This window comes from Lynx rufus, unplaced genomic scaffold (genome assembly GCF_022079265.1).
Source record: "Lynx rufus isolate CCGP_SWC_20201006 ecotype Redwood Valley unplaced genomic scaffold, mLynRuf1.p SCAF_31, whole genome shotgun sequence".
Classification (NCBI taxonomy): Eukaryota; Metazoa; Chordata; class Mammalia; order Carnivora; family Felidae; genus Lynx; species Lynx rufus.
The window spans coordinates 1,107,541-1,121,691 of NW_025814847.1; the positions used below are offsets into that span (position 1 = coordinate 1,107,541).

Consider the following 14,151-nt stretch of genomic DNA (forward strand, 5'->3'; position numbering starts at 1 on the left):
CTGCTGGCACATTCTGACTAGAACCTTGGTCACCCCCGTTTTCCTCTTTCTATCTTCTCCAGTGGACCCTGTCTTAGGATACCCGGTTTTCTCACAAAGCCGCCTCTTCTCTCAGAGAATAGAGGTCGACGTGCGCCCATCCCGGAATCTGAACCCTTCGGTGCGGAGTGACGAATGCAGAGCCCTAGTCCAAAGTCCTGACCCTATCCTCCAGACAGCCCTGGGGGGGATCTGTCTCCTGTGACCCGTGGATGGGATGGCCCTTGCCGGTATGTTCCCAACCCCCACGGAAAGGTCTGGAAATGGTGTTCCAGGTACTAACAGGGCACAGATTCCCAAGGAAAGCGACATTAACCCTACCATGCAGGATGAGTACATTCTCAGACCTCCAGACTGCTGTGTGGAGCCTCTGGGAATTGGGGGCGCTTTATTAGGGTTTGGGCTGGGGCAGAACTCTGGCTGGTGGACACCATTCTCCCTGTCACCCTTCTGAAGTGTCAGCTGTTTCACTAGGCAGTGCTGGGAGGGAGGGAGACTATACTTCCTGACCCAACCACCGGGGTCTCCCTGAGCCATTCCTGAGACTTGGGCAAAGTGAGCACCGGTCCCATCTCCACTCCCCTCTGCCGTGAAGAGGAAGAAGTTAAAGGGTACGCTTTAGATCAACCTCAGGCCAGTCCTTGTTCCCTGGTGGGGACTGTGGGAGGGGCCAAGAAGGGCGTTTGGGCACCAGAACGTTCTCTAAAGCCCCAAACCCCAAGAGTGCCTCCTGGTCTCATTTAGGTGCCAAGGAACTGCCCCCGTGCCCCCACGGTGGCTTGGCATAGGGTCCTCGTGCGAATGCAGTGGCAGTTTGTTAAGATGGACTCAGCCAACCGTTACGAGCTCCAACACTCGCACAGGCCGTGGACACGCGTCTGCGTGCCGAGCTTCGGAAGAAACGCGCGGTTCTGAGGCTGGACCTGTGGTCACGGCTCACGCGACTGCGCCAGGCCCTCTTCTACGCAGCTCTCCTTGAACTCAACTCCGTTTTGAAACTGAAGACCCTTCGTTCTTCCCTGACCGTAAACCCCACCAACGCTCCCTAGCTCTCAAGAAAACGAGAACCAGAAAAACTTGAAAATCTGATACAGAGAACAGAAGGCAAAGAGCCAGTTTCTGGGCTCTCGACTTTATTCAACGTTAGACTTACCTGATTTCTTTCTGTGTGTAAGGGCCCAAAATACTGGAGTGTGCGTGTGTGTGTGTGTGTGTGTGCGTGTGCGTGTACCTTCTCCATCAGCAAGCCATCCTGTGCTAGTTTCTTCTGTGCACGGCTGTGTCCTTCCTGAGGGAAATCCTCTCTCCCGAGTGCCCCGCTGTCCATTCTAGGCCCCCAGACTCAGATTCTTGCATAACAAAATAAGGACATGTTCTGCCTTAACCTTTTTGATTCTCCTCCCAGACCCCAGACTTTGCTCTAAGCTGCACTTTAATCATACTGTCCTTTTAACACAACCTGGCTTCCTCAGCCATGAGCCTCCCTGGAGGACAGCGCTTCCCCCCCACCCTAACCGGCTCTTTGTATCACCCCCTCTTCCTCGGAGCTGAAATCCTTTCTCCGGCTGTCGGACAAGCTTTATAAGCAGCCACGTCTGGTGAGCAGTGGGTCCCCTGACCACAGCAACCATGGACTTGGGATGTCAGGAGAGCACTGGGCACCCATGTTAACCGGGAGATTCCAGACGGGCAAAACAAGCGACAGGGAGGGTACTCAGGGTGTGACGAAGACAGAGGGTGGTGCTGAGGGACCTGGTGAAATCACGAAGCCGGAGTCTCCCTTGGACTAGCGGACGAGTCGTAGGCGGAAGCTTGGGAAGTAGCACATGGTACAAATGGAAGGTTTACCTAAGGAGAAAGCGACAGAGATAATATATATATGTAGACAGATGTATGTATATAGATGTTTATAGGACCAAATATACTGAATGTACAGAAAGGAGATCTTAGCACGGGGGCAGTTCTGTTGCTCTGGTTCGGGGGGAGGGCTCCCCAGATTTCCAGACTTCTGCCCAGTGATCCTGGTCTCCACGAGGAGACAGCTGATGAGGCTTTCAGGTTTGAGGACGGGAGAGGGAGGTGTGGAAGCCGCTCTTCAGACGCCCATGAGGCTGCTGACAACCCCTGCGTGCTGAGGCCCGGGAGGAGGGGGACAGGAGGACACGGGGGGAGGACGCTTGGGCCACGGGCATCTAGAGTCCACTTACGCTGCGCGCTCCGCCCCAGCAGTGTCCTGTCACTGTAGCACTTTTTTTTTTTTGGTTTTAAAATAAAAAGCACCTTCTGTTTCCTGGTCTTGAAGTCCGCTGTATTTCCTTCTTCTACAGGGGTGGGGGGGGGGGGGGACTGCAGCCCCAGCCCCGTGGCACGCGGGCGGGGTGGGGGGGCTGTCACACCAGAAGCTGACCCCCCCGGGGGGGGGGTGGGAGGCACAGATGGGGACGTCCCCACCCTAGACCCCAAACGCCGGGACTGCACAGGTGTCGGGCTGCGGACGAGCCTCGAGGCAGAGCCCCAGCCCTCGCCCTGGCTGCATCCGGCCCCGACACTGTCTATGCCGGGAGTCCTACTACCGGCACCGGGCACCGGGGAGGGCGGGGTGAAAAGGGGGAGTGGGGCCACCCGCCCCAGGGGAGGGTGCAGTCCCACGGGAGGCTTCTGAAATCCTGACTCTGTGCTTCACCTCGTTAGCCACGGCCCACCCCTGCCAGCTAAGAAGACCGTGCAAAGATTTCCCTGTGAGGCCCCAGCAGGGAGGGGCAGGCAGTTCTCACACCGCTGCAAGTCGGGGACGCTGCCCCCTCCCCTCGGCTGCTACTCGGTCCTCCCCGCGCCGGTTAATCTAGTGTCTCTGTAAGAAAACCCACCGCCCGGGCTGTAGCGTCCGCACGGCCCGTGGGCTTCGGATCGGCCGGTTCTGCCGAAGCACACGTGTCCAGGGACGGCTTTTCCGTTCCCCGCGTTCAGACGAAACCAGCTCTTTTTACCTGGTTAAAAAAGACGTGAGCTTCTTTGGCTTATTGTATTTTAGTCTGTTCACAGCGTGCTGCTAAACAAAATGGGACGAATCTCTGCTCTAAGTCGAAGCCAATCCTAGCACAGCCCGAACTCACAGGCCCGAGGGAAGGGAGGGTGGAGTGAGGCGGGGCGGAAGAAGGGAGCACGTGGCCAGGCCCCTCCCCTTTCCCCCTTCCCTCCCTCCTTCCTGGAGCTCCCTTCATCAACCTCATCAACCCCGGGGGCCTTTAGTTTGGCAAATCCCTTTCACACTCAACTTTGGTTTTTTTTTTAAAGACCCAGAACTCCGGATATTGGCTCAGCTCAATCCGGGAAAGCCCAGGTGCTTTGGGTCCCGGGCACCATGCCCTTCCAGCCGGTGATTCACGCGCCCGATTTCTCTTCCATGCTACGTGTGCATGCACTCCTCACACATCCTCGAGGCTCTCCAAGCCCGTTCACTTAACTGTGGGCATCTTGCCCCGACATTCAGAGAAATGGGTTTCTCTTCTACGCTTACCCAGCACTCACCCGAAAAAGATCTGGTTGTCGGTCCCCGGTCCCGAACCGTCTCTGACAAGAAGTAACACATCCCGGAGTCACTGAATCCTGTTCCCTAGAAATGGAAGGACAGAGGGAGGAGGAGGGAGGATACGGGTCTCGTATCATCGTCAACAGATGTTTTACCCACGACATTTCGGCAACACTAGTTTAGGGACGAGGCAGTCGTAAGACACGGGGGACGGAGGATGTACGAAACATCCAGTCCCTCAACCTTTGAAGAAACTTGCAAACTTGTGTGGAAAACAAGACAGAGTAACAAGTCACGGGCACCGAGGCCAATGGCAGGTAGCATCCGCTAAGGACCAGGTATGCCATTCACAACACGTGCTAGAGAGTGAGACCTCGGGGGACAACAATACTTCACAGGGACAAGCACCAGGCAAGGGATGATAACAATCTACGAGGTCTGGCTAGAACACATTTGATGGAACGTTCAAGAAACATCAGCAAATGCTGAGTTCCTCTTATGTGGATGGTAAGAGCACCATTCGAGGAACAGGGATAGAAGACATGACACCTGCCATGAGGGATGGACGGCCTCACTGGGTTTTGCTCTGCTCTCCTGCGCAACTCCCTCCTGTCCGCCAACCCCAAGCCTTGCTAACTCTTACGACGCCCTTCTCAGACCAAAACGCCTGTTAAAAGCTATGGCTTGGGGCGCCCGGGTGGCTCAGTCTGTTGAGCGTCCGACTTCGGCTCAGGTCATGATCTCGCGGTATGTGAGTTCGAGGCCCGCGTCGGGCTCTGTGCGGACAGCTCGGGGCCTGGAGCCTGCTTCGGATTCTGTGTCTCCCTCTCTCTCTCCGCCCCTCCCTTGCTCATGCTCTGTCTCTGTCTCAGAAATAAATAAACATTAAAAAAAAAAAAAAAGCTATGGCTTCGCCACATACCCCCCTTTCATAGCACTTATCGGGGTGGCAACTTCACTTGTGAATGGATCTCACTGATGTCGGTCTTGCTCACCAGACTTTAAGTGCCATGTGAATGGGACTCATGTCAGGGTTTGGTCACGGGCACGGCTGGCACTTAGCCCAAGACCTGCATGTATGATACTCAAGAAGAAGGGAAGAGGGAGGGAAGGAACTTGCCTGGAGTTCACACCGCTGGTATACAGTGGAGCTCATACGTCTGTTAAACGCCCACAGAAGACTTAGGTAGCAGATCTCCTAAGGCATGACGCAATTAACTGATTACAAACAAAAAATAGAACAGACACTAAACTCTACTGTTCTGCAACGAGAGATCATTTCCACCAGTTAAGGTCTAGGGAGAGTTGACATAGGGGTAGAGGTTGGAATCCGGCATCCAAGGACCAACAGTAGTTAAGTAAGTGAAAATAAATTCGGCCCTTTGTAGATGGTACAGCATGAGCAAAAGCATGGCAGGAAGAAAGCACAAGGCTTAAGTAAGGGATGGGTACTAAAGCCGCAACAGAGGGCTTTATAGGCGAATAGATGGCAAAGGTAGGGTAATGGAGGGACTGAATGGCACGTTAAATGGCCCATTATTTTTTTCTGTAGGCAGTTGGGAGCCATTGAGAATGTTTGAGGAAGGAAAGGATCTAATTAAAGTGCTGTTTATGGCTATCAGCCTAGCAGCAGAATTGAGACAGGAGACACTAAACCAGTTAAAAGACCTACAAAAGCTTGGGGGGAGGGGCGGGGGCGGGGGAGGTAAGCACCACAGACCCTCGTGTAGTGTAGGTGGTAAGGACGTATGATTAAGTGGAGTTGTTGGAGGTCTGGACTAAGGTACAGGAGGCTGAGCCTGAAAAGAATTAGGAATCGATCAAAAAGAAATGACAAAGCAGGAAATATAAGCAAGATTCCATGCAAAAGAGTGACTGAATCGATCAGTATTCCAGCAGAAACCAGATGGTGCACTCCAGGGGCTAATATGGAGAGGACTCAGTGAAGGGATTTTTACAAAGGTGTGGGCAGGGCTAATAAACCAACAAGGGCTGGTGAGGCACCCAGGGACTCCCGACAGCAGGAAGCCTTTAGCAGTCTTAAACCTGCCCGGAAGGTTACTGGAACCTGGTGAGAGTTGGAGCCAAAGGGAGGGGGCTGGAGTAGCTCCAGTGGAAGGCAGGGTCTCAGGCAGCCGAACTCAGCCACTGCCAAAGATCTGCTAGTCCCCCCCACTGGCCTATTCTGATGGGGAGCCAGAGGGCAGGGAAGGCCACATGACGCTGCCCAGAACAGGGCAGAAAAGATGGAGAGTAGATCTGGAAAGGTAATGAGAGCAAGACAGTATGATGACCAAGGTCAAGGCACCGGCCGAGGAGGCTAGCTAGGGACAAGCTACGCACTTGCGTGCTTTCCCTAGCCATCGGCTCTAAAAGGGTGAGAGCCTAGAGGCAGACAGTGAAAGGGGGAAGTGTTAAGTAATTGCTCAAGAGGTAATCCACACGTGAGCTTTGAAAAAATGGCAGCTCTTCCAGGAGGAGGTGAGAAATAGAATCTCTAAGCCCAATGCCAAAGCTTGGTATGGGCCCCTTCAAGCCTGTGGTTCTGTCCCACCTAGAAGCAAGGAACAGAAGTTGGACCTCCCCGTCCAATCTATTTGCCTGAACTCCAGTCCCTTCTTCAGTCCCTCAACTACTGTCTGTATCTCTGCCCTTTGACTGCAGTGCTCCAAGCTGAGTTTCTTTTGGTTAGCTGTTTCTTGTTTCCTTATCTGTCCAATATGGTGCCTCCCACCTATTCATAAATAAGCTCTAGAGGGTCAGATGGTCGGGGCCTTTCTGCCACACTACTAAACCAACTGCGCCAGAGGAAGCCTTAGTTAATCCTCAGACATCCACCTCCCCTAACTTTCTGGGACTAAGCCTCACTTATGTACCACTGGCAGATGAGAAGAATCATCAGAGCAAGGATCACAGTGAGAGTAAATATGAGAACGATGCATACAAGAGATCAATGAGAGGAGGCAGAGAGGGAGATCAGAGTGCACCAGCAACATTTTATTTGCAGGTTAGCCACACGGTAGTTAGAAATGATCTGAGCCAGGGGAGCCTGGGTGGCTCAGTCGGTGAAGCGTCCGACTTTGGCTCAGGTCATGATCTCACGGCTCAGGAGTTGGAGCCCCACATCGGGCTCTGTGCTGACAGTGCAGAGCCTGGAGCCTGCTTCGGATTCTGTGTCCCTCTCTGGCTCTGCCCCTCCCTGCTCAATCTCTCTCTCTCTCTCAAGAATCAATAAACATTAAAAAAAAAAAAATTAAAAAAAAAAAAAAGATCTGAGCCAGATAGAACTGCTTTTGCTTTCCAGCTCTGCCTTTAGGTCATGATGTGACTTAGGAAAAAATTACTTGACCTCCGTTAAGTCCTGCTTTCTTCATTTGGGAAGGCAGGGTATCCACTTTGCGTGGTAAGTGTCGAGCACGATGCCTGACACACTGCAAACAAGGCCTCAACAAAGCCGGCTGTTTGAAGTCATCGTCACCACCATCACCAGCAGGGTGATGCGCTGTCCTTACAGACGCAGCCACGGTACCAAAACGACAGTTAAAAGGAACTATCCACATAAGGCACGTCATTACACCGAGGCACACAAAAGGAGAAAAAGGTATCGGGATATAAATATGGAGTGTTAATACGATTAATACGGTTCATCCGAGGGATAAATGTAAATTGCGTGATGGATGAACGGGGCAAGGGAGAGCAGTCCTGGGAGCTGCACGCTGAGGCTGAACGGCCTCACCTACTCTGTAAAACCTGTAAGTCAATATCTGCCCGACATTTCTAATGTGCCTGACATGGCAGTCAATTATGAGTGACTGAAAAGAAACTAAGGATAAGATATCATCCTTAACCTCAGAAACCCATCTCATTGAAAGGTTACGAATAGAACCTGAAATACATGAGGACATCCGGTGGTTCTGCAGACTAAGTGCAGTGAGTGTCCAAGAAGGGAAAGAGCTAATGGGCTGGAGTCCTTGGTGAGAAATTCAGGGGAGCACGGTCGGGGGAGGGGGGGGGGGACGGGGAGGAAGGGGGCAGAAGCTGAGACAGGTGAAGGACATCAGAGAGAGAAAAGGGCTGGGAGCAGGGAGTCCTCCGAGGATGCCACCCTAGAGGGACTCTGGTCAGAGGACGATCCAGAATGCCCTGCAGGTGCCGGACCTGCTGTTCTGCTGCACCTGTGACGATGGGGCAAAGAGGAAATGGCTGTTTCCACGCTCAGTGCTCACAACAGTGAGCACTAAGCACGGTCTGTAGCCCCACGTGCCCCACAGCTGCCGCGGAGGCAGTTTTTATGTGCACGTGGCAGTGAGACCTACCTTTGGGCTTCTAGCTGGGAACGCCGAGCAAGGCACTAACCGCTTTGGTTTTCAAGTTCTTTGTCTATAAAAGGAGACTTGTCGTGAGGGTTACAGGAGATGTGCATAGAGAGGAGCATGTGTCCGGCCTCTGGCACAACGGGACTGACCAGGAAGAGGGTCTCCCCTCTTCCAGAATGAGTGGAAGTGCTCATTCTGTAGGTCTGTCTGGGGTAGGGCTTTCTGGAAGTCTGGGCAAGTGTGTTGTATACCCCCGGCTGCTATGAGTGGCCTGTGGCCTGCCGTTGCTCCCTGCGGGGGCTTCCAGGCCCTGTGCCCACACACCCTGCTCTAAGGACACTTGAGACAAACAGAGAACTCTTAGCTGAACAGGAGGCAGGCTGGGAAGGAGAGAGACAGCAGAGGGCCACACCTGGCTTTGTCCTGCCAAGGAGACATGATGGGGCGACGGGCAGCCAGCAGTGGGCTAACTGTAACCCTATAAGCAGCCCTCTAAACCAGGGCACTGGAGAGTGGAGAGGGGTTGGTTTTGGTAACCCCACTGCGGGTAGCGGGTGTGACGACGGCTAAAAAAAATAAAAATTTTAGATTAAAAAAAAAAAAAGAGGAACGTCCAAAATCAATTCAAGTTGTACAGAATGCCTACTACCAGCCTGCTAATGTGTTAGGCGCTGAGGCACAGAAAAAGAACAAGATAGTCTCTGTTCTCAAAGAACTCAAGGCGGAAAACGAGGGAAGCGAGAGGAACAAAAAATCGGGTATCACAAGGCAGTGCGACAAATGCTGTAACAGAGACTGGTCATTCCGTAAGAGAGGGCCGGAGCACCGGGATGGCAGGCACCGGCCAGGGCTTAGGTAGCAGGCAAGGTCTCCTGCGGGAACGACCTAGAGCTTAGAGGCCCCTGCACCCCAGTCCGTCCACCCTCGGCGGAAAGGAGGCAACTACATCACACTGCGGATGAAACCATAATCTGAGAGCCAGGACGTGCTTTTTAAGGCCGGAAGGGTCGAATTGCTGGCTGGGGACGGGAAGGCCACCTTGACACAAGGAAGGGCCAACTCCGCAGCGGCGAGACCCGGGGACACCTTCCCCGCTCCCTCCCACCCAGGGCTGCCGGACAAAACAGCAGCCGTCCGGTTCGGTTCCAGTCCGGGCACACGAGGCATAGTTTCAACATATAGGCGCTTCCCGAGTACTCACGGGGCAACGCACGCTGGGCCCGGCCCACACGCCCCGGTTCCCGGCGGGCTGGCGGAGGGACGCCCGGCAAGCGATCGCGGGTCATCTTCCCTTCATCCGCGGGTCTCCGGCCCGGGGGACGCGGCCCGAAGTTCGTCCCGTCCCGGGCTCCGTCTCCGCTGACCGGAGATGCGGCGGGGCAACAGGGGGCACGCTCAGAGATAAGGCGCCGCGACTCCGGGAGCACGCCGGCCGCCCTCCGGGAGCCAGGGCACCACGCCTCCCTCAAGGACCGGAAGTCCCGCCCCCCGCCGAGGGAAGGCGCGGCAGCGACACAGCCAATCCAGAGGAAGGCACGCTCGGCCGGGCCACTGAGAGCGCGGCGCGGCGCCTCCGACCGGAAGCGGGGCGGGGGCGGGGCCTCCTGCCGGAAGCGACCGCCCGGCCGAGGTTTCGGTTGGCGGCCGGCGGGTGGGAGATGCGCCCGCGAGCGAAGGGCGGGCGTTCGAAGGCAGCTCGGCGCTGGGGCTGAGCGGCTGAGGCGCCGCGCGGTCATGGCCCCCACCAAGCCCTGGGGAGAGTGGTTCCTGGGCCTGCGGGTGCCGCCCGCCGGCGTCTTCGGGGTGGCCTTCCTCGCCCGGGTGGCCCTGGTTTTCTACGGCGTCTTCCAGGACCGGACGCTGCTCGTGCGGTACACGGACGTCGACTACCGGGTGTTCACGGACGCCGCGCGCTTCGTCACCGAGGGGCGCTCCCCGTACCTGCGGGCCACGTACCGCTACACCCCGCTGCTGGGCTGGCTGCTCACGCCCAACGTGTACCTGTGCGAGCTCTTCGGGAAGTTTCTGTTCATCAGCTGCGACCTGCTCACCGCCTTCCTCCTCTACCGCCTGCTGCTATTCAAGGGGCTGGGCCGGCGCCGGGCTTGCGGCTACTGTGTCTTCTGGCTCCTTAACCCGCTGCCCATGGCGGTGTCCAGCCGCGGCAACGCCGACTCGATGGTCGCGGCGCTGGTGCTGGCGACGCTGTACCTGCTCGCGAGGAGGCAGGTGGCGTGCGCCGCGGTGTCGTACGGCCTCGCCGTGCACATGAAGATGTACCCGGTGACCTACATCCTGCCCATCGCCCTGCACTTGCTCCCGGAGCGCGGCGGCCACCCCGGCGACCCCGGCCGGCCCCGCTGCCCCTTCCAGGCCCGCCTGTACGAATTCCTCAAGAGGCTGTGCAGTCGGGCCGTGCTGCTCTTCGTCGCCGTCGCCGGGCTCACGTTTTTCGCCCTGAGCTTCGGCTTCTACCAGAAATACGGCTGGGAGTTTCTGGAGCACACCTACCTGTACCACCTGACGAGGCGGGACATCCGGCACAACTTCTCGCCCTACTTCTACATGCTGTACTTGACCGCGGAGAGCCCGTGGAGCTTCTCCCTGGGCCTCGCCGCCTTCCTGCCGCAGTTCCTCCTGCTGTCGGCCGTGTCGTTCGCCTACTACAGGGACCTCGTCTTCTGCTGTTTCCTGCACACGGCCATCTTCGTGACTTTTAACAAAGTCTGCACCTCCCAGTACTTTCTTTGGTACCTCTGCCTGCTGCCCCTGGTGATGCCGCTGGTGAGGATGCGGTGGAAACGCGCCGTGGTTCTCCTGATGCTGTGGTTCATCGGGCAGGCCCTCTGGCTGGCTCCTGCGTACCTCCTGGAGTTTCAGGGAAAGAACACCTTTCTGTTTATCTGGTTAGCTGGTTTGTTCTTCCTTCTTATCAACTGTTCCATCCTAATTCAAATTATTTCCCATTACAAGCAGGAACCCCTGGCGGAGAGAATCAAATATGACTAATTCGGGCTCCCGTTCTTCGGCCACTTCCGGTACATTCTGATGGTGCCGAATGGGCCAGAAGAGAGCTTTGGAGACATTTTTGAACATCCTGTGCACGCTGGTGAAAGTTCAGTTGGGAGCATGAATCCCGGCCCCAAGGGAGATTAAAACGAATGGTTGCCTTGTATATAAAGGGGACTCAATCATTGAGGTCCACCTCTAGGAAATCTTAGGCCTCATTCATCGGGAACACGATGGGAAGGAAAGGTTACTTGTTTCAACACCGAAAGGCTGATGAAACTATCAGATGCCAAAAGGTTTTTGAAGAAAAATAGAGGAATGTAGTCAGTCCCGGGGTCTAACCCGGTATTCGTACCAGCTACGCTATGCTGCAGAGTCTAAAGCTGTCTTTCCTTTTCAACCCCCCACTTTTTCTTTTGAAAGCTTTCCCAATAGCTGTGAAAATGCGCGGAATGTTCCTAAAGTACAGCTTTTAGACGTAAAGTGGTAAATATCAACTCTTGTGCTTAGGTTGGGAAAGTTCATTCTGTATTGAAAGTGGGGGCTTAGAAAAGAGCCCAAAGAATTTAAACTGTAATCATGTTTCACATGTCTGTTTCATTACTTAGTTTTTCAGCACTTAGTCTCATGGTATTACATTACCATTTGGTTTTATGCAGAAAGGGTTAAATTAAAATTCACCCATCTTTAAACTGAAGTCATTACATTATTTTAAAATAGCATCTTGCTTTTGATGTTTGAAGTCCACAAACTATTAAGGACATTTTAGTGTTCTTTTATACCCCTTTGTTTTTAATTTTCTGATTGCTTTTTTTTCTAGTTTTCTTTTTTTTTTTTAATGTTTATTTATTTCTGAGAGACAGAACGCTAGCAGGGGAGGGGCAGAGAGAGAGGGAGACACAGAATCCGAAGCAGGCTCCAGGCTCTGAGCTGTCAGCACAGAGACCTACTTGGGGCTCGAACCCATGAACCGTGAGATCATGACCTGAGCTGAAGTTGGACACTTAACCGACTGAGCCCCCCCGGCGCTCCTAATTTTCTGATTGCTTAAAAATATTTTTTGTCTGGAATTTAAGTGAATCTTGTGTCATCTGTGTTGCGAAAATGCAAAGTAGTAGATTTTAAGTGATAAAAAAAATTACATTGTTAGTAAAGTGTTTTCCAGCTTAAAAATACCCCTCTGAAGAAAATTCTATGATGGAAATGGAGACCTGTGTGGGAGGCTCTGGAAAGCATTAAGAAGCATCATTAGTCTTCAGACCAGGAAATTGAGGGAGAGACTGTGGACCTGAGGCTTTGCTGGGCAGACCATTTCCCTTATTACTATCATATTTCTAGGAAAAAATGTTTTCTGAGTTTCAAACAAGCAACCTAAATTTTTTTTTAGTCCCCATCTAGGTTGGGGACTCCCTAAGAAGCTAAAATGTAGGAGTTTGCTTTTGTGGTTTTAAAAGATGAGTAATTAAGTGACATTGTTCTTTCCTAGTAAAACACACACACACACAGGCACAACTTTAGAGAAGTAGTATATTTCATATCAGTTCCGGCCAAAAAGAGACTGAGAGTAATGTCTGCAGGCTGGTCATAAACAAGAATGCTGTTACTGGGAGCACTTCTTTGATGGATGTGTTTTGGGACCTGCCATTAGAAGGAGGGAAAGAATGGGTGGTTTTGCATGGGTTGTTGTTCAGTGAAAATAGCAGAGACCATTAATTGTTGGGAGATGGTGACCGTTCTTAGAGCATCTAGTCTCATATCCCATGTTAGGTCTTACCTTGAGTACTCTTCGTATGTGATTGTTCATTAGTTGCCTTCCAGCCATGACTTTTTTATCCTTTTTTTTTTCATTCTTTTGTGATAATAATTAAATTTTTTTTTGGTAGAGAGGCACCTGGGTGGTTCAGTTGGTTGAGCTTCCGACTTCGGCTCAGGTCATGATCTCACAGTTTGTGGGTTTGAGCCCCGCATCAGGCTCTGTGCTGATTGCTTGCTCAGAGCCTGGAGCCTGCTTCGGATTCTGTGTCTCTTTCTCTCTCTGCCCCTCCCCTGCTCACGCTTTGTCTCAGTCTGTTTCTCAAAAATAAAAACAAATGTAAAAAAAAAACAATTATTTTTTTGGTAGAACTGGTGGGAAAGGGGTGGGAAACATGGAGTTCCAGTATCCCAATATAATTGTCTTTTTGGTATTCCAGACTATTTTTTAGATTGTCATAAGTATATTCACTTATTAACTTCCCAATTTGTTTTAATATTCTGTTTTTGTCGCGGCTTACTCTGTACTTACATTGAAGTTGCTGAGTAACACTCCCATCGCACGGATGTTCACATCATAAATAGGTCAGTCTTCCACTGTGAAACCTCGACAGTTGCCTCTAATCTAAGACTTTAAACGTTTTCCATGTCTTAGATCATTCCCTTAACATTCTCAGAGTGTCTGATATTCTTAGAAGTCGGTGGAGTTCTGCTGGGATCTTTGGGCAGAGCTTCAAGTGCGGAACCTGCCCTGGGGGGACATTCTCTCCCAAAGAACTGTGGGCATTTCTCAAAAGATGTAGAGGCTGTTTTGCAGCTCGTAGGCTGCAAACCATTTATAAATTCATGAAGTGATTTTATTTTGTCTCTTGAGGGTTTTCATTTTTTTCATTTTTCTTCCTGGTTTTATAAAATCTCTTCTTGTCTTCTTTTCACTTGCAGTCTTTTTGGTGTCTTTAGTAGTCCTTTAAGAACACCTTAAAATCGTATAGGACTTTGCCTTATTTCCTACACAATTCTTTTTGTTCTAATGATCAATGTACCTTAAGATCAATGTACCCATTTATAGATAAGCGCTAATTATTAGCATATGAGGCACCGTACTTAAGAGAATCTGTTCTAAACCCAGCAGACCACAAGGCTTATTTTCTTCAGTAGTTGCCTTACTGTCTTCAAAATGTCCTTAAATATCTCTAGATAAATTTCCTGGATTAGGTACATTGGAAAGGCTCACATTCTCCCGGCGCCCACACAAGACTCGTAAAACCGTAGATCTTAGTTACTGACTTCTCACCATTTGGCTGAATGACTCTGTGACATAACATTGTGTCAAAAGTTGCATAAAACTCGTCTTGCAGTTAGTTTTCTGCACCACCACCCAGCCTCAACCATCTGTACAGTGGGTGGAAAAGGGAAAAGATGGAAAATTTCACATGGGACAGTCTCTAAATGCAACCTCATGTTTTTGTTTGTTCCCCAGTGCTTTATTATGAACACTTTAAACAC

The 14,151-nt window shown here is 52.1% G+C and overlaps 1 protein-coding gene and 1 non-coding gene across 2 annotated transcripts; both read left to right on the plus strand.

The window, feature by feature from the left end:
* The first annotated feature begins 7,705 nt into the window (after positions 1 to 7,705).
* LOC124521922 (small nucleolar RNA SNORA43) lies at positions 7,706 to 7,832 on the plus strand. The gene has a single exon (XR_006964626.1). It is a non-coding gene; the product is annotated as a small nucleolar RNA SNORA43 (small nucleolar RNA).
* Positions 7,833 to 9,543: 1,711 nt separating this feature from the next.
* Positions 9,544 to 11,695, plus strand: PIGM (phosphatidylinositol glycan anchor biosynthesis class M). Its single transcript, XM_047092894.1, has one exon. It carries the CDS (start codon positions 9,619 to 9,621, stop codon positions 10,891 to 10,893), a length of 1,275 nt encoding a protein of 424 aa, XP_046948850.1. The 5' UTR covers positions 9,544 to 9,618; the 3' UTR covers positions 10,894 to 11,695.
* Positions 11,696 to 14,151: the final 2,456 nt, after the last annotated feature.